Source organism: Brachypodium distachyon, chromosome 3 (genome assembly GCF_000005505.3).
Source record: "Brachypodium distachyon strain Bd21 chromosome 3, Brachypodium_distachyon_v3.0, whole genome shotgun sequence".
Taxonomy (NCBI): Eukaryota; Viridiplantae; Streptophyta; class Magnoliopsida; order Poales; family Poaceae; genus Brachypodium; species Brachypodium distachyon.
This window is the reverse complement of record NC_016133.3, coordinates 48,513,468-48,539,612: the sequence shown is the minus strand read 5'-3', so window position 1 is coordinate 48,539,612 and position 26,145 is coordinate 48,513,468. Positions and strand designations below refer to the sequence as shown.

The window sequence follows — 26,145 nt, the reverse complement described above, 5'->3', positions numbered from 1 at the left end:
GCATATGGACCGGCCGTTTGTTTTCTCTCTCTATAGATATTCCTCTCTCCGGTGATGCTGAACAGTACATTGTGCAAATGCAGCTTGATGATCATTGCTCGCATATCGATCGCTGTCTCTCACAAGAGCTTTCTAGAGCACTATGCCAAAGGGCACCACAAAGTATATATCCAACCAAACAAAAATATCTTATGTCTCTTCTCGCTGTCATGGGTCTCTTGTGCACGTACGGAGTGCCCTTGACACATTTCAAATCTTTTTGAACAGGACTAAGCATAGCGTTCGCTCCGTAGCCTTATTTGGCGAACATTGTGCAGGCCCCTGTCGGTTCATTAGAACAACATCCATTAAATCTATGCGGTTATTATTTTCGTCTTTTGGTTCTCGTTCGAGGACCCTTGTTTTCTCAAACAAAAAAGAAGAAGATCCTAGAGTTAATCTATTTTTGCTAGTTGAATGGGAATAGCGCGACCATCTTATCTCTTATCCCTCTATTCTTCTCTACCTTACTCCCTTGGTGGAGTCTCTTTGAAGATGTCTCTTATACATCCACCACCGACATCTCGGATCGATCATGCAATCCATACATCCAGTCATCGATGAACTCCCTTCTGCTCTTTCCTCCTATGCTCCGCCTTGTTCCTCCACCTATGTGACCACCGTTCGTTTTCTATGTCTAATATGTAGATTTTTTGATCCATGAGTTTTGCATATTTTTAATGTAAATTTCCACACATGGTATTTTTATTACAAAAAAAATATGTGGGGTCAATTTTGTTGTGGCTATAATGTACACCATTGAGTCCGATGACAGGGCGGACACGGTAAGATGACAGTTTGTTGTGACGGCGCGATCAAGAGCAGAGAGGCAATGTCACAGTGGGGGTCATCAGTTCAGTCGAGGGGAGGTGGCACAAGGATTGGGAATGGTGCAAAATGAGCGGTCAAACGCCGGTTGGAGAAAAATTGAGAACAGAGGGGATCTTTTTTAGATAATGAAAGAAAGGGGGTCCGAGGATATGAAAGAGTAGATATGATGAGCCATAGAGATGCATCAATCTTGGGAGCTATAACAAACATGAATTAATGACACGGACTGATATGGCAAGTTGGCAACTGTCTCCTTTCGACAATTTTATATATACAACGAAGGGAATGTATCACATGTGTAAACCTTTTTTCCGTGAAAACTTGGAAAGTTAATTTTAATCATAGCTATTAGATCCCAAATAAAAGGATGAGATGAAAGGTGAAATCTCTAATCATGAAAAAAACCCAGATCTTCTAATAATGTAGCTAGGGTTTTTAATAAAATGCATTAAAGTGATTAGAAGTTCCATCTTCTATCTCATCCGCTTATTTAGCATCTACTCCTTCCGATCCTTCGGAGGGAGTAATAACTAGCTAGGATTAAAAAAATAAGTGCACTTAATGAAGATTTTCACAATCGCCATTGTTGACCGGACACTGTTGGACATGACAATTATAGACTCTCTCCTAAATTCCACCCGAGGCCCCCAGCCCATAGAAAAGAAAAATAGCACAGATTTCAAAGCATGCCTGGAGCCCTGGACGGTTGGATAGAGCAAGCGTGTACTTGTGCAGGCATAAAATCCGGACTTTTACATATATCGGCTGCTGCAACTTGCAGCAATTAACATGGCAACAGTCCAACAGATGTCCATTTTTTTTACAAGATTACAACGTACGACAGGCTCTGAGTTCAGTTTTTGTGGGCGAAAAGCCTTTTTGTTTTCCTAGCTGTATACGTGCTACTGAACCAGCGGCACCTCATGCATGCATGCTCCGAACGAAAGTGCGTGGTTGCTTTCCCCCTGTGGCATCTTGTGATTAATTTAGCCATTAACTTTGTTGGAAAGGAAAAGCAGTACAAATTCGATCGACCTTTCAAACAAAAACCAAAGTTCCAGAAGTTCAAATTAACAAGTTTGCTTTATTAGTTCGTAGAATTTGTTAGTCTCGATTGCAGCTAGACTTAATTGTTCAAGGTCCACTGCAAGCTGGTCTGAATGCTTTGGCAGCTAGCTGCCTCTTGAATGAGCTAAATTGTTCTCCGTGGTTCTGGTCAAGGTGGGGTTAGGAGTACTATATATGCAATTCGATTACCACTTCAGGCTTCGAGCAATTGAGTCACTGGGACGTGATCGATCAGACAGACTAAGAATAAGCTTCATTCCCTCTGCTTTCCACCCTCATTAACGGGGGACTAATGATAATTTCGATCCATTTAGGCAACTTAGCAACGTACGTCCGTATATACGCATCAGAAAATTCAGAATTGGGCAGAGGTCATTGCCGTCGATAATATATATAAACTTACATATATATCGGAATGTTAGATCGATCAGGTCGATCTCAATTGCATATGCTATCGTAGTATCGTGTTAATGAAGCTACTCAATTCTTATTTGGAACAGAAGCTAGCAAGATCAGCTAGTTTAGTGCAACTTGCCGATCGAGATATCCTTAATTTTATGTATCGACATTAGACAGTGAGTGGATTCCTGCTACTGATTTGTTTTGCCCCACAAATAAAGCACTCTAGCCCAACGGCGGGCGACCTAGCTCATCTCTCCGTGGGCGAGTTGGCGGAAAGAAACAAGCTATAGCTAGGGCAACCTTTCGCCCGATCGGACACGAAACCACTAGGAACAAGAAGAAACATACTGTATAATTTACAGAACAATCTTTTCTAATCTTTCTGCGGAGCACGTCCCATATTCCCAAACCACGTACTCAAAGCCTCAGAAGAGGACCAGGAGCATGCTCGATCACAGATCACACCGATTAATTAATTCCTCCATGTTCTAGCTACCGTACGTGTACGCTTTTCTGTATCAGGATTTAGGACACATCTACAGATGCCTTGCATGTACTCCTATGTGTGTTGTGTATTTATGTTTATGGCAGAACGTGATGTGCTCCTGCTAGCTGCTAACTGCTGATGCGCTTGCGTGCGTGCATGCATAATATGGCATCGCAGCATAAAGCGGTCTAATCAAAGGCGTATCTTCTCTTTTGGGGCTTGGCTTGATTAGGTGCATTGTCTCTGTCATCTGTTCTGCGCGCCATTCGTCAATTTCGGTTTGCATAAATGAGGCTAGCATATATAATTGTAAGGCAATTAATCACGATCAGAATTTCCATCTTAAGTTCTTAATTACTACTGGGAAAAATATCTGGCGAAAACCATCTGTATGGTGCAAACTGTGAAAACTCCATCAAAAAGAGTTCAAAAAATTCTCAAAAAAATTTACATATGTTAGAGAAGTGATGTTTTATATATGTGTAAAATTTTAAGTCCAAACTCAATGGCATTTGATAGGAGCGAAAAAAAAAATTCAATATGAGTAGTGGGCCCTTAGTGTTTGGCACTATTCATTTGTATTTTTTTCTTTTTAATTTTTTTCAAATACACTTGATTTTCAACTTGAAATTTCGTACGATCGTAGAAACACGACGGTTCTTCTCTTTTCCAACTGCCAAGATTTCTCTTTCCGGGCAAAGCAGAAATGTGCAGTCCAGTACACCTCCTCCGCCCACTTGGACCAGCCCCTTAAGGCTAGCATGGGCTTCTCATTTCTTTTTTCCTTTTTATGTTTTTCTTTCCTTTGAGGCTTTTCCCTTCTTCTTTTTTACTTGTTGTTTCAAATGGGTTTTAATAATGGGGTGTATGTTTCTTAGTCGATTTATAAATAGTTAGAAATCCGCTCAAAACTAGAAATTGTCAGAAATAATTATTTCTCGGTCCACGATAATAGCATTCGATTACAAGCTAGCTGGTGTAATGAAACAAGCCAGGCCGGCCGGTTAACGTACGTTTGTTTCACCTCGAATTTGCAATGGATCAATATTACAACAACTTGTGAGAGCGTCGACCATGGCGAGACATCCGCCCAGCCGCGGCCCCATCGATTGATCTAAGCTCTTTGACAAGAGATAAAAACCCGTACAATATTTACCACCGCCCACGCACGCACAACCATCCGCGCGTACGTCGCAACACACGATCGAGCGACGGCTTGATCATCAGTTGTGGCAGACCTTGGCGGTGGGCATGGTGACGCAGATGGTGGCGTACTTCTTCTTGGCCTCGGGGCTCCCGCGCTTCACGTCCGGCTCGGCGACCGCTGCCCTGCCCATGGCCGACACGGCGGCCGCGGCCGCGGCGAACACCACGGCGCGGCGGCCCTCGGCGCCGCCCCTGGTGCTGTTGGTGGACTCCACCGCCAGCTTGGCCGCCGCCGGCTCCTCCTTGGCGGCCCTGGCCACAACGAGCCCCCCGCGGCGCGGGGCGGACGACACGCGCCGGTCGACCGCCACGGCCGCCGCGGAGAGGGACGCCATCATGGTGAGCGACGCCATCGATAGGGATCTGACTGAGCTCTTCCTTGGCTGCTGCTGTGGCGTGTGTGTTGCTGCTTAGTGGGGGTGTGTTTTGGTGCGGGGCTGTTTGGTTATGAAGGGCAGGGCCAAGGCGAGGCGAGCCTTATCCCTCGTGTGGACGACGCGGCCAGTGGCGAGGAGCCAGGTGGCAGCCACGGGCCGACGTGGCGCGGGGGCTGGATAACGGGAGGATGTGGTGGATAACGAACGGGCGGACCGGATGGAGGTGGTAGGATTTGGCGTTCGATCAGGGCCGGATCGCTACATGCGACTGCGATCGTGCATCGAGTGTGGACCTTCCTGTGCTGGCCTACACTACAGCGTCGGCCTGGGTTTCTATCTCCCCTGAGATAAACAAACGCATCTCGTCCCATCAGAAAGAACGGGTGAAAACAATCCCTCAAAAACACGAAAGGGTGATAACATTCCCTCAAATGTTTTGCAATGGTTTAAAGAAGGTTTACACATGCAAGTAATATAACAACCTCAGAACCTCTAATCCTCTATCTAGTTGATAGTTGCACCTACAAAAATAAAATGTCTGCACCAAAATTTCGGCCATGTTATTTCTCTTCAAGAAGCACAGATGTCCAAGAAACAAAAAAGAAAAAGTTTAAAGCTAGTAAGACCACCCAGTACAAAGATAATCTATAAGCTAAACGAGTCAAGTTCCAAAACTTGGCCGACGAACAAAAGCTAAGCCCGAAAGTTAGTTCTACAACAATAAATGGGTATACTCTACATTCTACAACAATAAATGGGTATATGCTACAGAATCTGTAAAAACTGTCGGATCTATCTACATAACTTTCCGAGAGGTTAGTTGCCGAGATGAGACTTCGATATCTTTTGTGTATATGTTTGTGAGAGCAAAAAGCAGCAACACAAAGACTACTTGCGCGCTCACGATTCCAAAATGGCTAATGCTGTTGCCTATCTCCATCCAACTCCCCGTGTTTTGAACCTGCAGGCGAAAGAAACAAGAATCTTCAGCATACTATCTGCTATGGAAATAAGAATTGCACTTTGAGTTGATGTAACCACATAAACAAAAGCCTATCTCCATGTGGGAATCGTCTTTGAAACACAGGAAATTTTTCCGGTTCATGTGGGAATTGAACTACGTCCTGTGTGATTCATGTAAATCCCTGCATTGCAAGGGTGTCCTAAACATAGCAGTCAGCATGATAAAGTCAACCTATGTCGAGCATGATCAGCAAAGTGTTAAACACGAACATCTGGATTCAGGTCACTTTTTAAAGGAAAAGAAGACTTTTGGTCCTGGGTGCATTGCAGACTTCACAACCGAGCTCTTTTACGGTACCCCGGATTTATTATTAACCGTTTATTTGTCCCAATCCAATGGTCGGTATTATCTGGTACTCCATCTTTAATCCCATGGAGTTCCGAGTCGAAAACAATTGGAGTACCACGAGTTGAAGGGCAAAACTGTAATCACATTGTGCTAAACTGGAGTAGAAAAATATCACGTGAGGGCTCTTGGGCCGACGAGCGGATCGGCAGGGGGCGGCTAACGGCGGAGCTTCGCCTCTCGACTGGAACAACGGCGGCCCAGCTGGGCAGCGATGCGCCTCGATTGACGGCCGCCGCTAGAATTGAAGCAGCGATGGGCCTATTGGAAAGCGGCGGGGTTCCACGGCACCTCAACTGGAACGGCAGCGGGGTCGCTCTCCAATGCGCAGAGGAGAGCCGGTCCGTCAGGCAAGGCGGACGATGACGGGACAATCGATCTGTACCGCGGTGCTGCTACTCGAGATTGGGATAGTTGCTAGGAAAATTATACGGAGTACTCTGGAATCCAGATCCTTTCCACGGTCGATTCATCCGGTGCTGAGAAAACTGATCGAAATTCATGAAAGCATCGAATGATCCGATAATGATGTCGATATAATTTAGGCTTTAGATGAATTCTATGGATCGAATGCCAATGAATCGGGAATCGTGCCTCTTGATTGATAATCAATCCATCACATCTCGTTGCGGCGGTTGATAAGCTGGGCAGGCTTAGGTCAAGCAAATCACCATTATTAATTATTAAAATACAAAAAAGTCCATAATACCCTTTGATATCAACGGTTAGGTTTAGACGGTACTCCATACCACTCTAGAGGAGTACCAGGGTACTGTAAAATTTGCCTCACAATTTTGAATTTTCACAAACAGACCTTGAGGCCTTGTACTACGAAGCTTCAAATCTTAAGACAGTAGTTTCAAGAACAATATGTTTACCAACAGTATATACAATTTTGATGCAAAACCATATTGCAAAGTTTTAACATGAGAATGTCAATAGCATGACGAAATGACCAAATTGTAGAATAATGAAATAGAACAAGCTAAAAGTGTTGATAGCAACAAAAAGAAAAATACATGCGAGAAGAACACATACCAGGAAGAAGAAATGAATTGTCATCACATCTGAAAGCAGTATTACGAGAAAATAACAACCGAGCCGTGGGATTCGTACAATCTTGGTCACGGCACTAAATGTACATCTGCATGCAGTAAGTTCATACTAGATAAGCTTAATCACAAATAGCATCCAGTTGAACATGAATAACAAGTATTCTTAAATTTATCTAGGTTCCATATGTAAGGTCCAAAGCCCAAACAATTGAAAATTATGCTGTCATTTTTCAATATGCTACAGAGTGGAGAGTAAAAAGTGCACTCTGCAATGTAAAAGGTGGCATACGGAAGATACCAAGTTTTTGTTTCTTTCCTTTTTTTTTGGGGGGGGGGGGGGGGGGGGCAATATACTAGAGACAGATTAAAGAGGCTAAACAGAATAAAAATAAATCCCAAAACCACTCAAGTGGAAACTAATTAGAACATTACAACTCAGACACAAAATAAATGGTGTTACAAGGGGATGGTAGATAAGGATACACATTTCTGTTTCATCTTTGATTTGTGTAGCATAACTTATTTTGTAACAGGAACTTTCACTCATATCAAATTTTGTAAATAGAGTGTACACTGTACATAAGAACAAAATAATTGGACCGTGAAACTTTGGGCAGCACAGCAACATTGACTTAATGTATTGGTCACCAACATAAAATACAATAAAAAAAAGACAGAAGACTTACATGACAAGCATAAATGGAATGAACAATTTGAAAATAAGAAGTGCCGCCATAAGAAATGGCTGCCAGAGACACAAAAGAGAAATGTTCAGTAACTGGAATAAAAAAATGGTATTATAAAGAAAAATGATATAACTCAAGCACTTACACTAAATATTGTGATGAATCGGTACACAGATGAGATCTCAAAGCTTGCAATACTTGCAAAATTTCCGGTTCCAAAGAAAGCAACATTAAATAAGATTATCTGCAAAGCAGAAAGATAAAGTGCTTATGGAATGCTGTTTTGCATTAAAATTATATTAAATAGTGTGCAGTCCTACTAAAGTATAATATGAATGGATCTACAAAGATAGCATGATATCTTTCTTCAGAGAACAAATGTTCAGCACCAAATCAATGTTTCAGGTTTCTTCTGTGTAGATTTTGGGGATATTACTGATTACCAGCTCACGGTTTATGCACCTACAACTCTATTTATTTTCTTTCTCGGTATTCAACTCCATCCAACACATAGGACACATACGTTTAAAAGTTTGACATGTTATATTCTACTATTATACTGTTTCCTGGATCTTATAAGAGAGTAACTCATGTTAATGGCCTTTCGTTAAAACAGTAAATTAGCTCTCATTCATTCAACAAGAGGAACTTGGTACCACACAAATAAGTTCTATATATAGAATTGAACTATTGAAGAAAAGAACAAGCACAAGTTGCTGGGGCAGCCAGCAAGGATAGAGAACAGGTTGGAGTGTTGAATGACCCGTAATAAGACTGCATTAATCAAGAAAGGCCGTCATACAACGAATGGCCATCATGAGTCTGAACAAGTTCGTGGATTAAGTGCAAGTGAGGAACCTCAAGGTACTTAACTAAAACTAAGTGTGCTGGTTTCAGTTCATTGAAACCAGTGCTGGTGCCAGGACTCTAACCCTGTGATGTCAAATACATTATATGTATAACCTTTATCCAGTTTTCTGTTTTTTCACATGAATTTATGATTGTATTTGATAACTTTGCTAAAAAGCTGTGAGGTCAGTTGACCACACAACTTGAAAATGGCTTCCCCACTGATTGAAACCATACAGTCCCTTTTAACAACTTGACATCGAAACCCTCCAGTTCTCAGACTTTGTTACTATCAATTCCCTTATCCTCTCCACTGAGACTTTCTTGCTACCAATTTTATGTGGCACAACCATTGATTTCACATAGGTTTCATGGCTATCCCTATTGAAAAGAATTTTGCATCTCTGGCTGCAGTTAATACATCTTAAGCCTAGAGGACGACCTGTACCCATATAGCATATACTCTTAATTCCCTATTACTCTATGTGAAACTTGTATCATGAACAGCTTTCTCAGTTTTGTTATGCACCACAACCGCAACCATGGAGTTCAGATCATATTACCGAGAAAGTATACTGCAATCCATAACACAAAATGGAAAAAGAGCAGACTTACAAATAACAGAGGGATTCGTAAATCAGATAGCTGTAAGCATCTTTCGTCATAGCCAAGAGCAGAGCCATCCACAAGGCCATTATGACATGCAATATCATTTTCTTCTGAGCAACAGAGGTTGGCAGATTCAAGATATATCCACCCCATGAGAACCATCGCAAAAGCACTATAGAATACTGCTTCATAGCTGCAAAGGCCAAAAATTTCAAACAATTATATTCATGTACATGGTATCCTTGGGTACATCAATAATATTTATGATGTAACAGCATAAGTTGACAGTGTACCCAATAGAGAGCAGCAGAAATGGAGGTGCAAAACCCAAGAAGATAGATGTAAGACGAGATAGAACACTACGTGGTGAAAAAAGGGGTAGCACCATAGCGAAACCTGCCAAAAGCATGGTAAGTTAGTATAACATCCAAAAGTCTTGGAAGTTCAGCAAGAGCAATTGACCAGAGAACTAGATTTCATGCGGTAGAAGCTTTGTGAGTTCGTGCGGTAATGTTAAAATTAAAGTTTGCACTCTTCAGACAGGATGAGCTTTTTCCCGATGTCCAGGACAAATTGTATATTCTTCATTAAAATCTACAGTTTGGCTTAACATGCTCCAGTGCAGTTCACCTCTATTGTTTACGCAGAAAAAACTAGCCAATAAATGTGATTTTTAGATCCTATGATATAATCATCCTAACCGATGGATTGTTGGTTTGTGTATTTTTACTATAATAATAGCAGTAAATTTTGTATAAGGTTGATAGTCGTCAATGCCTATGACCAAACTGTGGCCCCCTTCTTTTTGGCTGTAGCTTCTCTAGAAGACAGCTTCAGCTGAATTTCAGAGGGAAGCTGCTGCCATAGGAAGCCCAGGGAATCTAACCTGGCCCCTTCTTTCAGTTTCTAGGATTACATCTAGTTTCCTGTTTTGAGCAGGAAAAGTCTGTAATGCCCTTAGACTTTAATTGTCTCATGTTCCACTGATAACACTACTATTTTAGACTGTCTTACCAAATAATTGAAAAAATAAGATGAATGTCAAACATAATAAAGTGATGTGTTGCAATAAATATAGGGATAAATATATGATGTCAATGTTTACTTCATTACAACTCTAACAAAAGAAAGGACTTAATTTGGTCCAAGTGAAAGGATTGGTATATAAAAGTGAATGACATCGGAGTTTCTACTACAGATGTAAACCACAGTTGCAAGTGAAAAGCCACCAAGAGTATCGAAATATCTTCAAAATGTACCATGTAAATGCTCGTCTGTGGCCTGAACCAAATCAAGGAATGCAGCAAGAACGTATAGATATTGTCCCAAACCAGCTATTATAATCATTTTGCTATCTTCTAGGATTGGTTGGTGTGTTGGGATTCCGCTCTTTCATTGGAAGGATTCCAAAAACAGGGGAATAAGAAATATGCAGTATTGCAATGTCATGCCTACTTGATTCCTACAGGATTGAATTTGTGACAACGTTTGTTTTATTGTACCACAGGAAAAACAAAGGATTGTTAGAGTCAACAAAAAAAATTCTATAAATGTATGGCAGGATTCCAAAAACGACAGCTTGCAATGTCATGCCCACAGGACTGCATTTGCACCCTAGTTTGTTTGCTTGCACAACAGAGACACAAAGGAATATTTCCAAGGGAATGGAGTGAATGGAAAATTTGATATGAAATGTAGCACAAATGAATACTTTGGAAAAAAATAAATCCTATGTTACTCAATTCTACAAATCAAGCAACTCAAATAGGGGACATTCCTAAGGATTCCAGTGCTCCAAATTTCAGAGGCCCCAACCCCGGCGAAGCTTTCCTTGACTGGTAGCTCAAAGTGAAGCGCACGACTCTGAAAGAGCGCCACAAAGGGCTTGGCAGCACTGCGCTCCTCACATCTTGGATGCTTTGGAAGCACCAGAACACTTGCACCCTCGGCAACGCGCATATGGACCACCCTGCTCTTCTGAGCGATATAATCAATGAGGACTGCGACTGGGTTCGCACGGGCACTGCCGGCCAGAAGGCTGGGATATCCACTGCTTCCTCTCTGCTTTGTCCCCCCCCTGGCCCCCTATTTTTCTTCTGTTTTATTTCTTGTTCCTATCTCTTAATACACCGAGATGCAAAGCTCTTGTGTTTTCTCGAAGAATAAAAATGCTCCAGATTTTTTATGGAAACCACTTTGCTGGACCACTATATGTAGAGACCCTCTTTAAGGAATCAATCAAAAGAGAATCATCATGCCAGTCTCTTTCCTCTAATCACTGCTAACCCGCCCGAACCATCCCATACCGATTATCTTTTGTGTGGTATTTTTCTGTCCTCACCATAGTTCATGACACATGTAGTAAGTGTTGATCATGCGTGCTAGAAAATTGAGATACTAAGAAAAGAAAGGCTAAATTCGTAACAGATATTTTGACAGTTATTGGCGACAAGATAAAAAGGAAAACTATTAGTGCTAGTAAGGTTCAAAGTTCAGACCCGTAAAACAGTATTAACAGCAAAGCAGGCATAGCCATGAAAAACTGAAGGAACACAGGGATTTGAGCCAAATTGAAGAAATTAACAGCACCATTTGCAGCATTATATGGTCATTGCTTATGGCTTACCAGCTAGCCACCAGTTGATCAACTGGTGCAGTGGGTGCAGTTCTTTGTTCTGAGACCGATGAGATGTAGTTAACCATACCATTATTGAAGATATTGCAACCAAAATAACCTAGAGGACAGTAACAGCTGTCACCATTGTCTCGAATTCAATTTTCACGAAATAAGTGCCAAAAATAATCAATGTTTGCCTTTCATACCTGAACAAAAAATAACTTAGAAGATTTAGGTCCTCGTTTGTTTGCTCGATTAAGATAAAGCCAAAAGCTGGTACTATTGGTGGTCGTCCATCTCGAAGCCATTGAGATCAGTACTATCAGCACCCCACTAAATATTCTGCACACATAGGATTAAGCAACAAGAAAAAGAGAGTAAACACAAAAGAAAAACTAAAATATGGTGACAATTAAATATACATCAATCTTACTAACTTCACAAATCATAAATTCCAGCTAACAGTGTATATATAACTTTGAGACTGGTCTCAGCCAATACTCCATTCCCTAAAGGAGGGCATATTAGTTTTGTCCTAAGTCAAACTTTTTTACTTTTTTAAGTTTGACCAGGTTTATAAATGAAAAAAATGGTTTATAGAAGGAAACAAATATTAACATATACTATACCAAACCAATATCAATAGATCTATACCATGAAATATGTTTTCATACTGTGTTTATTTGGTACTCCTTCCGTTCCGTAATTCTTGTCTCAAATTTGCCCAAAAATGGATGTATCTATTCCTAAAAAGTGTCTAGATACATATAATATTTCGACAAGAATTATGGAACGGAGGAAGTATAGTATATGTTGAAATTTTCATCAATAAACAAGGCCAAGCTTTTAAAAAGTTGACTTAGGACAAAACTGACATGCCCCTTTAGGGAATGGAAGGAGTATTAACAAAATAAAAGAAAAACATGTATTTATTCTTTCAGCCAAAGAAGCATACACTAAGTTGTTGTTTTCTGGAATTTCAGCTGGCATTAATGTGAATACAGACAGGAACCAGCATGCAAGCCATGTGTACATTGCAACAGCAGGACTAGCTTGAATAAATATGGCAACACAAATTGAAGAAAGCATCCCAAGGGCCAAAAAGCACCAGGTATACAGCTTCCTATCAAAGAAGCTCATGACCTGAAAAAGTAGAGAATTCCATGTCAAATCTCATGCTGCCTTAACTGTTTGGGGTGTCAATAACAGGTTGTGTACACACCAGAAACTCCAATATGAACAACGCAGCAACTGAGCAGCTCAGCAGGTTCATAATGTACTTGAATGGCATATTTGATAGTTCTCTCCATGCTGACTTCATGAATTCAAAGTTTTGCACAATTCTTGTCCAAAGGAAAATTGTCATAAATACATAAGCATGGTAAAGAAGTGGAGATTTCTCTAGAAGTAGTATAATGGATGACAAACCCATAAACAAGCATCCACCTATGTATACCTGCAACCAGAAGAGGTAACATTAGAACAGTATAAAAACACACATCAGTCAACTAACAGAAAAGATGTTCCAATAAATGATACAGTTGTATAATTTGAGTAAGTACCAAGCCCATAGATTCTGAATATAATTCTATGCAAATGCAAATTTCACAATATGCTGGATTTCATTAGAAAAAAAAAAAGAGTTTCTAGGGGAAAGGGAATAGACATACATAATGAGGTAGATCAAAAAATTATTGGTGACAATCCAGATTGAGCAAAATGGAAAGTATAGCACCAGGAGCATGCTTTCATATAATCTTGACAAAAAACCATAAATAAAGACTGGAAAACTGGTCTTACTTTCATGGAGGTATTATTGGGATACAGTTGAGTCCTCTTTGGAAGATTAGCAGGAAATGTTGTGTAAGACTGTAGCACATGTAGGACAAGGTTCGCCATCCATCCAATATATCCAAGGGTAATTGTTGTCATTAACATAAACCAATCATATGTTTGAAAATAATGGAGACCACCAAGAGCCATACTGCGGAGTTCCTCAGACTGTTTCACGGCATTTTCATAGTCCCTTGCAGATATAAGATCTTCAATTTGATCGAGGACAGAAGTGTAGTTTACCAATGGTTTAAAAGGCTTGAAATAGAGTGAGCTGGATTCCTTCTGCTCTGAGATTGGTAAGGGAAGCCAAGTATGAAGTAAGAATATTATCTACTATATTCAGCTTGGACGTGATATATTTATATAAAGTACTCCCTCCGTCCCATATTAAATGACTTTCTATTACATGTATCTAGACCCTTTTTAGGCACAGATACATCCATATGTGGACAAATTTGAGTCAGTTAATATGGGACGGAGGGATTGACATGACAGATTCATAGCCTACAGTTTCGGATGATCTGTGAACCATGGAACACTTCCATGTCTTCAATACAATTAAATACAATAGCCTATAAGCTTAGCAGAATGGAGCAAGCAAAACTTGTAGTCCAAGACATTTTCCTCAAAGAATACCTGACTTTCGGAGAAACTGGTTAAGAATCTGCTTTGTGTTGGCCAAAACTGCTTCAACTTCATCAGCCTGTATAATGACAGAGAAATAATGAGGAAATAAACATAAATAAAATGTGTGCAGGCCAAGACAAACAAATTTTTACATAGAATTGCAGTATTTATTGGCTGACCTCGCTTAGTTTCAAATAGTGAGAAGGTAAGTTCCCCACAGAATTCATCGGGCATGGCAAACCCACAAGTGTAGCCTGAAAATTTTATGAACTGAGAAATGCAATACTTTATTTACGAAATGTAGATAATGCTCAAGAAGAAAGGAAAATAAGGCTTCCTATTAAAACTTGTAAACAACCATTAGAGGAGCTATATCAGCTTGGTTGACATCCACTCTTTCAAAGCCTTCAAGAGCCCAATTTTGTGGTGTGGGCATATCGTGTTTGTGGTCATCAACAAACCGAAAGCCATCATCAGGTTTGTCTGTGTAGGTCATGAACTTTGGGCTCCTGATTCCAGCACCCCATGCTACAAGAGGAGTATCGGTGTTCGATGGGTGTCCGTCTCCATGGCTTCCTATCAGAAGAAATGCCTAATTATATTGGCATCATAAAAATGCATCATGTCTTGTACCAACTGCCAACCATATTACACAATACAAAGTTAACCAACAAAACATAAGCCTCTGCTATTAGCAACAGGTCAGTGATACATTAAGAAGTCCTTGCGAAGCACCCCGTGGCAATGTCATGCAAGGTTAGACCAAAATAAGTACATTACAAAGTAGAATACTAAGACGTCATGCCCTGAGTTGCCAAACCCTGTCAATCCAGAAGTTTATAGGGATCCCTAGCTCTAATATTCAAATAAAAGCAGGGAAGTTGATCGTTGGTAACCTTATGCAAATAATATTTATCATACCTTTGTCACTCATTCCATGATCTGCAGTAAAAACATAAGCTGTTTGGTTGTCATTGAAGTAGCTTTCCATAAGATTGTACATTTTCTCAGCTATTTCGTCAACAACCTTGACATTGTTCAGATAGATGCTTGAATAGGGACGATGTGCATGACCATTAGTATCACAGCCCAGTAAGTGCAGAAATATAACCAACTTGTCCTGTAGGAGCAATTGCCTCAATTTAGCATCGTCAAGAGACCTGTTGAGAAGACCTTCAAACTGGTCAAACGACCAATGATCCAGAAATGATGCATCTGCAATCAAGGTCCCTAACAAGTAAATACATGACTTCGTAACAAAACAAAGTAGAAAAGTATAGGATTGGTGCCTTAGATTTCATCATGGTTTTTCCCTTCCAGAAAGTAAAATCCCTCATTTATACATAGAATTAACATATTTATTTACATAATAAACTTTGAACCCATCGCACAGAAGGTTATTAGTCCAACAGTAATAGTTGTCATTTCAGAGAGAGAGGGGGAAGGGGGCATAATTATAAATTAAGACCAAAATTCAGAAAGCAGTTCCGGAACAATATTTCACATCAGCATTATCAACTGAAGACTGCAAATGAACTTTGAGAGTGTAGGAGTATTCAGTACAATGGGCTTGCACTATAAGTAAGCACAAAGCTATCTAAATATGTTGATAAAAGCACAACATGATTTTCTGATCGTCATACAGATCAGGGGCGAGAAAATGCTGATGATGATCACATAGTAACATGCGCTAGCAATAAATCTGACCTGTTGCAAAGTCTTCATATTCATGGGGATATGTATCCCAGGTACTGTGAGGTAGGCTGCTGCAGAATATAGGAACAATATCTGGACTGCCAAACGAGATAGTGTGTCGACTTTGATTAAATACAGAATCGAACTCAACTGGATTGGCCTTCCATCCTGTACTACAGCAAAAACAAGATTTGTGAGCATCGCTGAAGCAAAAAAAATAAAGATCGGTGCAGTTTGAACGAGCCATCACTTCCTAAATTTATCTATCAAGTGCATTACACCTAAAATTTCCACTACAAGCCATAGCAGGTCATCAGGGGATAGTACAATATTCGATGTTTGTTAATTCTTGTTAATCAAGTGCATGTTGTAAATCCTACACTCCTACCATTTAAAGCATACTCTCATGGAAGTCACTAGCACGTGGTCCAGTACATGTATGTGGCCCTTACGTCAGTGGATTGCGCGAAGTGGGAACAAGTACCACCCAGACTCTGTGCAATAGTAATATACATTTTTCTAAGCAACAATGTAACATTCTAGCACAATGTTTTCTAACACATTGTATGTGCGGGAACAAGTACCATCCACACTAGTCAAGCAACCGCACCCTGATGCACACATATCACTCCAAAGTTCTGTTAGCTGGCAAGGAACCCCTTGTTGGATTTAGCATACAGAAACCAAATCCAGTATTCTAGAATATTACATGTCCATGTTAGATTTTGTTTTAATACAAGGTATCATCATGGTACTTAATCTGTTCTTGCCCCTATCCAGAAACATCCATAATTGAACACTAGCTATAACCAAAATGCTCAGAGAACTTCTACAGCTAAGGAAAATAACCAAGATTAGCAACAAACAGAATCACAATATATAGATTGCAAGCGAAGTGCGAGTATTCGGGTTATGTAGTTGGCAGTAACCCGAACTAACTGAAGGGATTCAGGTCGGAGGTAAGCACCAACGACCATTCAACCAATATCGTAGCTGAACATGAAGAATACTAAGAGCCAGTAGAGGTACACTAGAATTAGAACTGAGACATCGCACCTTTTGTGACGGCACTTGGATCCTCGTAGAAACCCGCGATGATGGCGACGTGGCCAGGCCTGGACTCGGTGGGCGGCCGCGCGTGGCTGACCCCCCACCGGCCCTTCTCCTGGATCACCCCGCGCAGGAACGGTGCCCTGTACCTCCCCCGCTCGTCCGGCTCGAAGAACTTGTCCGCCCTGAGCCCGTCCGCTGCAGGCACCAAAAGTTCAAAACCCTCGCAAAATCACACCGAAACAACACGGGCGAACACCACCAAATCGAGTGAGTCGACGAACCTACAAGGAGGACGAGGCGCTTGGCGGGAGGAGCGGAGAGGCGGGGCGGCACGGGGGGCATGCCGTGGACGATTGGGGACTTGAAGTAGATGTCGAATATGCTCAGCATGTAGACGGCGTGGAGGGCGATGCCGAGGACGACCAGCCACCGCTCGCGCCGCCGCACGGAGGCCGACGACGAGTGCGGCAGCGGGCGAGGACCGACGGCCATTGCGCAGTGGGCACCGGCCGAGCAGGAGCTTGGGCGGATCTAGGACTGGAGAAACTGGAAGACGTCGGACTGGGCGACTGGCACGACTAGACTACACACCAAGCCAACACGTCTAGTACAGTAGTACTAGTCTAGAAGAGTACACCCACCCTCTTTTGCAGGCAAAATTCCCAATACCAAGGCAGAGCGCCAACGAAGTTGAACTAAACTATGAGTTTCAAACTGGACACCACGCTTTTCCTGAAAATAAACGGTTTTGCTATTTCTCGCTCGACCCAAAAATAACTATTTCTGAATTGACGATAACAACATTTCGATTCAATCATTGGGATTCATGTAACATTAATGTAGGTCCGATGGCTACATTGTCGACCGAGAAATAACTATTTCTTATGATAGACACTCCGAAGAAAAAAATTAGACACCAAATGTGTTCGCTTTCTGCGAGCTTCTACTCGTTGGAAAACGGCGCAGATCTTGCTAATCACGCTAGGCGTCACCCGAGAAACGCACGATTAATGAGTGTATTTTTTTCTTCCAAAAAACAATGATCGTCCTTAAACAACTTTAGGAGAAATCTCCGACTTCTTTCACCTGCCATGAGTCCATGACGGGGCGCGCTTGCTATTGCCGCTACAGAGCCGGTTTAATATTGTTGTATGTGGATGGAAAGTCACTAACAGCTCGTTTGGCAACCAAGAATTCATTTCATTTGATCAAAATGAAATGAAATGAAATTTTTGATAGGATTTCATTTGGTTGAATTTGAATTCCGGATTAAAAAATCATGTTTGTCTACCACATGGAATTGAAGAGTGAGAGACAATTATAGAGAAATGATGGCTTTAAGAGAGGAATTTGAGGCTAGTTATAGTGTGATTCCATGGAATTTGAGATTGAATTCCTGTGGCTAATTCCGTGCCAACCAAACAAGTTGTTTATAGAATTCAAAATGAATTCTATAATTCTATGCCCAAATGATGGGTGCCAAACGAGCTGTAAGACTAAGGTCTACGAAGCCAACGTCACGGAAAAGAAGTCGTTGTCCAAAATGAAACCATCGATCCATTTGTCGGCCGTGGACAAGAAACCCACATGCCATCTACGATCCTCCTATATTTGCATTCACGTTGGAGAGAGTGCCACCGGGATGAGGTTGAAGCACAAGAAACAAAAACCCAAAATTGTGCTGTCACCGCTGACACCTTTTCGACACAATCGAGAGAAACTTGACCTCCCTGTCTCGAGATGGGGTGGCAGATCTCGACACATTTATTAATCTTGAGCACAATTATAGTGAATTGTCCTTCATGAAAAGGAACAATTCAATGACCGTAGATGGCAACCAAACACTAGGGTGACCTCGACACATTTATTAAACTTGCATGCACGTTTTTTTCCATAAGATGGTAGACAATACACTTGCGTTTTTTCAAATTCAAGGCATCTCCGATGGTGGTTGATACTAAATTTCTTCTTTTCTTCTTTCAATATGTCTTCTTTTTTTTCTTAACAGACCCATATGTCATCTTCTTTGTTGTCTTGGTATCCGTGTAGTACATGTTACTTTTTCAAGTAACCACTGCTTAGTTGTGGTATTCACCTCTCCTCTACACTGGCCACTACCTTTTTGGTACCCGTGTAGTACATTTTGTTGAAAATGCCCTGAGGTCAGAGTTTCTTGTGCGGAAAATTCTAGTGTTTTTTTTACAGCACTTCCTCTTCAGTCTGGCGGTGGCTCTGAGGTGTTGAGAACTTGAGAGAACACCTGTTATAGACGGATCTGAATCTGATGTTCCCATGTTGTTCACTGTGAATCTGTGATTAGAGCATGGATGTTTGCTGGAATTTAAATGTAAATGACACAAAGGGGAGACATGAAACCTTGGTTGGAGTTGCGCTCTTCTACTGCCCAATTCTGATCTTTGTGGCATTTGGAAACATGTGTTTCTTTCCCTAAATCTTACAGATCTTCAAATATGCTGAGACAATGGTATTTGGCATATGAACATTGCAACTTTACTTTTGCATGAGGTTTGACCTTATTACCGTGTTTTATTAGGATTTATGTGTGTTTTCTATTCTTACGACATTAAAGTATATAAATTTATGTATTTTTCATTCCTTAGTTTTATAAATGCAAAATATCGTGTGCATCAATCTCTAAAACAATCGTCTGCATCAAAGAGACCCTTGTTAGCTCCATGCTCTGAGGTTGCCAAAGGCATAACGACCCGTGCACCTGTAGTGAACCACTATTTACATATTGTTGTCAAGTTGTTGCATGGATTGCTTTTATTTCATTCTTGTAGTCTGGAAAATGCATTATGATAATGCTCTGCCGCCATGAATGTTCCAACCCAGGCCCATATATAATCTTTGCAATTTCATCCTATAAGTTTCACATTTGTATGCTTTGGTCCCTCTAATAAATCATCCCTTTTATTCTGGCCCTCTTGTCATGCTGCTCATCAGATAAAGAAAGACTTTCCCTTGATTATCTGGTTCAGCAAGGTGGCGAATCTACACATTTAATTTGATCTTCCTATAGAATTGTTATCTTGAAGCGTTAGAGCAAATATACACAACACTAATTACCTCATCAAGAAAGCATCAGCTGGCCCTCTTTCTATTTGATGTCACAAAAAAAGGTTGTCTTGATACAACTTAAAGGAGTAAAGCTTACAACAGACTAGTTTTTCACGGTGCTGCTTTCACCACCTACATTTTCATACAGATGAGCATATATTTTATTTCCATGCCAGAAGTATGGCAAGCACACCAAAGATTCTAGACTTGAGTAAATAGTACCAGTAGACATCTGTTCTTTAAACATCAAACAGATTTTTACTTCAGAAGATCCCTTGAGTACGAAAAACCAGATCTAGTGTCTAAAACTTAGAATGTGAACTAATAATTTTTTCCACAGTGTATCAAGCTCCCAGCTCCCAAGAAAACCCCGAATATTGCAGCGCTGCCAATTGTAGTTTGTCCAATGTGTCTGATCTTCAGCAACCCAGGAACCTGAAACAAAATCACACTGTTGAGCACTCACAAATCATGTCATGTACTCATGTTTGCTTGCTAATTAGAAACCAGCTAAATCCATGCAATATTATTAAGTGATGAGGTTCAGCATCACACATCAAATTATGACCTCGCAAACTTAATATTATCTCTTCCCGGATATACCCTTTTCCAGGATTATGATGTTCCGTCCTTTCAGTATTTATGTGTTTGAAAAGGAGCATGTATTTAATTAAAGAAAACTTCAAAATTTTCATACAGAGCTAACTGGTGATGTGCCCAGACAGATTGAAGTTAATCACGTAACGAGGATATCAGGATGCCGATGGGGAGGGTATGGCCAGACCCGATCTTTACCCTCCCCATACCCATTCAGCTCTTCACCCATTCTTTAACCTCCCCAAATTTTCCATTACCTAAATTACCCAAACCCAATGGATAATTGGGTAATATGGGCAAACTGCCGTCGTGACTGCAGGAGGAGGTGGGCATCGCAGAGGCAGCGGCGATCGGAACGGTGACACCAGACACCACGATGGTTGTCCTGACCATCATCCACATAGTCTTCTCCACGCTCTCCTTCGTCAAGCTGCTCCTCGTCACCCACTCTTCTGCTGTCTTCTCCTCACCGGCGCGCCCCCTCCGCTTGCCCTGGGCGGACGACGGCAGCCCCGGAACCGGCACCGCCAAGGAGTTCGTACTGCTCCGTTCCGTCGTTGCCGCGCGCCGTGCAGGCTGCTCGTGTTCGGCCTCTCGCTTGTGGCCCGGGACATCGTGCCGTTCCAGTACCGGAAGAGGCCTTGGAGACAGGGCGGCACGACGGCACAATTTTGAGCGACAACAGGCGCTGGACGAGATCCTGGCGCTGTCCTCCACCTCGAGCCTCATCTAGTCGTCTCCCACTTCTGCAGCAAGGGGTCGGGTTGGAGGCGGACGGTGGCACGGCTCACGATGGAGGCGGCCGGCGGCGTGCATCGGGATGGAGGCATATGGCAGCGCGGCTCGGGATCTGGAGGAAGGATGGAGGAGGCGGCCGGTGTTCGCGTTGGAGATTCGGAGGAGACGAGAGAGAGGAGGAGAGCCAGCATGCGAGGAAGAGAAAGGAGAAAAGAAATTGGGGAATTTGGGTTACCCATTTAATCTTCTGATCTTTATTGGTATTATCCATACCCTACCCATAGTTGTACGGGTAAGAAAATCTCTACCCATTACCTGCCCCGTTTCCCTGGGTAAGGGGAGGGGAATGGGTATGGGTCACCCATCGGCATCCTGACGAGGATATGAGTACTATGTCATGGTTAAAAGACAAATCATTTATATAATGCTGAAAATACAAATACTTTAGCATTCCGATTTATTTACCGACTTTGAGCACTGTGTTAATCTCTAAATTCTAGCACATCAAGTATGACATAAAAAACGAAGATTAAAAGAAGTGGCAGAGTGCTGCCACAAAGTAGTTTGGGTATTACTTACCCTAAGTCTGACAGCTTCGTAAGTCCCATAGACAGCACCTGCACAAAAAGAAGGAAAAGCATGTCCAATTGTTTGGGCTCGTTGCACAGTAAACAAAAAATTTCCTACGAGAAGTGCGGAAGAAAACCCAAGAATATATATACTAGATGTATGTAACGAGAGGGATCATGAACACCATACCCTCGTAGACCGCTAAGCGTTACGATCACGAGATCGTTGTTGGTGTAGTGGAACTTTCAATGAGATCAATCTCAGTGCCGAACGGATAGCACCTCCTTGGTATCCACACGTTCAGCTTCACGTTGTCTCCTCCTTCCTCGATCCAGCAAGCGAGATGGAGAGGTAGACGAGATCCCGGCAGCACGACGGCGTGGTGACTATGGTGAATATTCTCACGGGCAGGGCTACGCCGTGCGCGTGAGAAGAGGAGGAGAGGAGGGCTCAGGGGAGAGAGATCCAACTGAGAGCTTGGGGTGTCTCTCTCCCTTGGCCTCCCTTGGCCCCCCTTCTATTTATATAGGGGTAGAGGAGGCGTGGCCGGCCAGGACTTTCCGGCGGCCAGGACTCTCATGCGGCCAGGACTCTCCCACGGCCAGGACTCTCCTCCTGGCGGCATGGGCCCTGTGGGCTAGCCCCTCGGCCCATTAAGGCCAGGGTGCTCCCTCACAGGCCCATTTAGCCCAGGGATAGGTGGGCCTCAAGGTGGAACCCTCCGGATCCCTCCGGAACCTTCTAGAAGCTTCCCGGTCAAAACCGGGAAATATTCCAAACTTTCCAGAACCCTGAAAACAACTTTCCATATATAAATCTTTATCTCCGGAACATTCCGGAGCTCCTCGTTGCGTCTAGGATCCCATCCAAGACTCCGAATCATAATTCGATATCATCATCATTTATCTCATCTAACCCAAGCAACATGAAACGTTAAGTGTGTGACCCTACGGGTTCGAGAACATGTGGACATGATCAAATATCAATAACCAATAGCGGGACCTGGATGTCCATAATAGTTCCCACATATTCCACGAAGATCTCATCGGTTGAACCACTATGTCAAGGATTCAATTAATCCAGTATCCAATTCTCTTTGTCTCGCGATATATTACTTGCCCGAGATTTGATCGTCGGTATCGCCATACCTAGTTTAATCTCGTTACAGGCAAGTTCTCTTTACTCGTTCCGTAATATAATACCCCCGCAACTAAACACATTAGTCGCATGCTTGCAAACTCATTAGGATATTATATTACCGAGAGGGCCCAGAGATATCTCTCCGTCACAAGGAGTGACAAATCCCAGTCTTAATCCATACAACCCAACAAGCACCTTCTGAGATACCTGAAAAACACGTTTATGATCACCCAGTTACGAGATGACGGTTGATGCCCACAAAGTATTCTTCCGGTACTAGGGAGTGGCATGATCTCATGGTCTAAAGAAATAATACTTGACATAATAAAACATAAGCAACTTAAACTTAAGTGACACGATCAAAAGCTATGTTTAGGTTTGGGTCTGTCCATCACATCATTCTCCTAATGATATGACCTCGTTATTAAATGACAACACATGTCTATGGTTAGAAAACCTTAACCATCTTTATTCAACGAGCTAATCTAGTAGAGGCGTATTAGGGACACGGTATTTGTTTATTTATCCACACATGTATTTGAGTTTCCAATCAATACAATTATAGCATGGGTAATAAACATTTATCAAGAACAATGAAATATGATAATAACAAATTTATTATTACCTCTAGGGCATATTTCCAACATCATTCATATCCTAAGCTAGCCTTAATTCAGATATTAAGATTACTACAAAAAAAAATCAAGACCAACAATAAGAAGCTCCATCGGACTTGCATTATGAGATTGTGAATAGTTCTAGAGTTGCTACGGCGAAGGAGCAAAATAACTATGAATATTACAGAAACATCCATGAAACTACTGATCATCTAGCACAAAATAGCAGAAACAATGAGTATATCTCCAAGTCAAAAACTAAGGAGTAAGTATGCCTACCTTGGGATGTCATGTTTTCAAAAGCATTAAACACCACAAAGTATGTCTCCAAGTCAAAAACTAAGGAGTAAGTATTACTTGTCAACATCCATTGCCAAGATACACGGTACAGATAACATCAAAATTCTTAAATTTCGTTCCTAAGTCCAATCTAACTAAAAGGCAAAAACTTAATATTCTAATCTGCAACTCAATCCACATTAGCATAAAGCATCCCACTTACATTACTGGTAAACAGCCAAAAGGAACACGGAAATATTATCTTTTCACACACTCCTGGTCCTAATTTACAACCACCAACAGATGAAACAACGCCTATCACACCAAACCAGCATTGACCCGCACTTGGGCCAACAAGCAGGTTGTTCAGCATCTAGTCGCCACAGACGTGCCGTCTGATTCTACCCTCAGAAGCTCCTACGTAGTACACGAGAATTCCTAACAAAGCAACCAAATAAGCACAACCCATACCCCCACAATATACAGCCCTAACCTACTAGATGGAAGCAACAGATCAGCAGCTAACCGGAGTAGATCCCCGAATCAATCCAATCCCCAGACGCTTTAGCCAATGTCTAAACGCGAAATCGAACCAGTACCAGGCGGGTTGGTTACAAGAGTAGCTAGGGTTTAGGGTTTTAGGGAGAGGGGAGGTTACCGACGGCACCGCCGACCGCGCCGCCGATTGCGACTCCGGCGCCGACGCGCACCAAGCAACTGTCGCCTCTCGCCATCCCCTCTCTTCTCGTAGCCACGGGCGGAGGACCCAGTAGGGCAAGGTAGGGCCCGCCCTACCTTGATTTTTGCCTCAGTTACGAATTGGGGAAGATTATGAAACAGGGATCTAAAGGGCGGAATCCGTTCGTGGGGTGATGGGAGGAGAAACGGTCGGGAGCGAGAGAATCGAAGGGGAGATACCTGCGGTGGAGGCGCTCGAGCGAGGAGGAAAACGAGCTAGGGGGCTCGGGCGCTCGGCAGCGGGATGAGTGGCGGCGCTCGCGCGAGGAGGAGACGGGGAGAGGGGGTAGAGCTTTTCTTTTTGGTTTAATTGGATCTGTATATTTCACCTGTAGATATATTTCATTAAAAAAACTTGACTCGGATAAATGCCACTCTAACTTTGTTATACCTCAATCAATATCATTCTATCCACTTAAGACCAATAACTGTTCATAAAATACATGTATTTCAGCGTGTACAACAGTATTTACCTAATACCCCTATTTACAACGTTCAACAGTACGTTTGAGTTTTCCAAGGTCCATAAATGTTCAAAAAGTTATATGCCTATGTCTATACGTATTTAAACAATATCCGTTCAACAATACAATTGGGGACGTGATATGAGGAGCGCGTGGGGATAAGAAGAATAGAACTGTTTGACTTGGGATTGGGAAAAAAACTGTTCGTATAGAGCTATGTCTGTACGTATTTAGCTGGGATTGGACAAAATGGCATTGATAGAGGTATAAGAAAGTTAGAGTGGCATTTCTTCAAGTCAAGTTTTGTAATGGCATATCTCCAACTAGTGGAATAGAGAGTATCATAGATCCAATTAACCCTTTCTTTTTCTTAGAGTAGGAGAGGGGGTATAGCTATAGGTGGCCATGAGGCCGGGCCGCCCTGGCACCGTCCGGCCTAAGGTTAAACGGCCTGTCCCGGTGAAGCCCAACTCCTCCAGGCACGGCACCGTATAGCTGGGCCAAATATACAAGGAGTAAATGAGAATAACACGATTACTCGTAATGTTTAAGAATACATGGATGAAAAATTTGACAACCTCATGTTAGGTCGCTAAGTATGAAGATATCTTTGAAAGCAAAATATAACTATAGTTTTACCCTTATAAAGATTTGAGTTGTTGATCGTCTCCTCACCCCACCGAAGAACTGTTTGCAAATTATTATAATTGTCATATATTATATGTTATAGATATTTATTACAATCTTTAGATTATGGTTGACATATAGTACGATGAAAATTAATATTTAACATAAATATCACCAGACAATATATCATAAGATGTACCAACCAAAAAAATGAAACCTAAAAAATTCCAAAAAAACAAATTTATTGAAATATATTTTGCAAACCTAGAAAAATATTAACGCTGAATCTCTTTCTTGCGCGTGCACCTGTCGTCTACTCTGTCCGATGTATCGGGCAGTTTGCGGTTCTCTATATCCCTCTCCAGCTCCGTTTTGTCCGTTTATGGTTGTGGTGGGGCCCACGTGTTGGATTGTTAGAATTTGGGAGTCGCGCTGGTCCAAAAAACCTCTCATTTCTCCTCCCCACCGCTTTCTTCCTCATCCCGGAG

At 42.0% G+C, this 26,145-nt stretch overlaps 3 protein-coding genes across 4 annotated transcripts; all 3 read right to left on the bottom strand.

The window, feature by feature from the left end:
• Positions 1 to 3,739: 3,739 nt before the first annotated feature.
• Positions 3,740 to 4,471, bottom strand: LOC100842975 (photosystem II 5 kDa protein, chloroplastic). Its single transcript, XM_003575188.4, has one exon. It carries the CDS (start codon positions 4,384 to 4,386, stop codon positions 4,051 to 4,053), a length of 336 nt encoding a protein of 111 aa, XP_003575236.1. The 5' UTR covers positions 4,387 to 4,471; the 3' UTR covers positions 3,740 to 4,050.
• A 351-nt stretch (positions 4,472 to 4,822) lies between these two features.
• On the bottom strand, positions 4,823 to 17,383 carry LOC100842770 (GPI ethanolamine phosphate transferase 1). Its single transcript, XM_003572608.4, has 18 exons — positions 17,088 to 17,383; positions 16,810 to 17,001; positions 15,766 to 15,921; positions 14,980 to 15,273; positions 14,417 to 14,634; positions 14,238 to 14,312; positions 14,068 to 14,134; positions 13,396 to 13,718; positions 12,818 to 13,051; positions 12,551 to 12,738; positions 11,802 to 11,937; positions 11,605 to 11,713; positions 9,272 to 9,374; positions 8,985 to 9,171; positions 7,666 to 7,764; positions 7,521 to 7,579; positions 6,818 to 6,923; positions 4,823 to 5,371 (listed from the first exon to the last, which is right to left on the bottom strand). The coding sequence occupies exons 1-18, from the start codon at positions 17,296 to 17,298 to the stop codon at positions 5,207 to 5,209; spliced, it is 2,922 nt and encodes a 973-aa protein (XP_003572656.1). The 5' UTR covers positions 17,299 to 17,383; the 3' UTR covers positions 4,823 to 5,206.
• A 2,509-nt stretch (positions 17,384 to 19,892) lies between these two features.
• Positions 19,893 to 24,562, bottom strand: LOC100842667 (reactive oxygen species modulator 1). 2 transcript variants are annotated; one of them, XM_003575187.2, is made up of 3 exons: positions 24,487 to 24,562; positions 21,802 to 21,839; positions 19,898 to 20,322 (listed from the first exon to the last, which is right to left on the bottom strand). In XM_003575187.2, exons 1-3 carry the CDS (start codon positions 24,560 to 24,562, stop codon positions 20,209 to 20,211), a joined length of 228 nt encoding a protein of 75 aa, XP_003575235.1. In that variant the 3' UTR covers positions 19,898 to 20,208. The 2 variants fall into 2 exon arrangements, with proteins under 2 accessions (XP_014755748.1, XP_003575235.1); XM_014900262.2 differs by lacking the exons at positions 21,802 to 21,839; positions 24,487 to 24,562 and adding an exon at positions 20,742 to 21,473 and having other exon boundaries at positions 19,893 to 20,322.
• Positions 24,563 to 26,145: the final 1,583 nt, after the last annotated feature.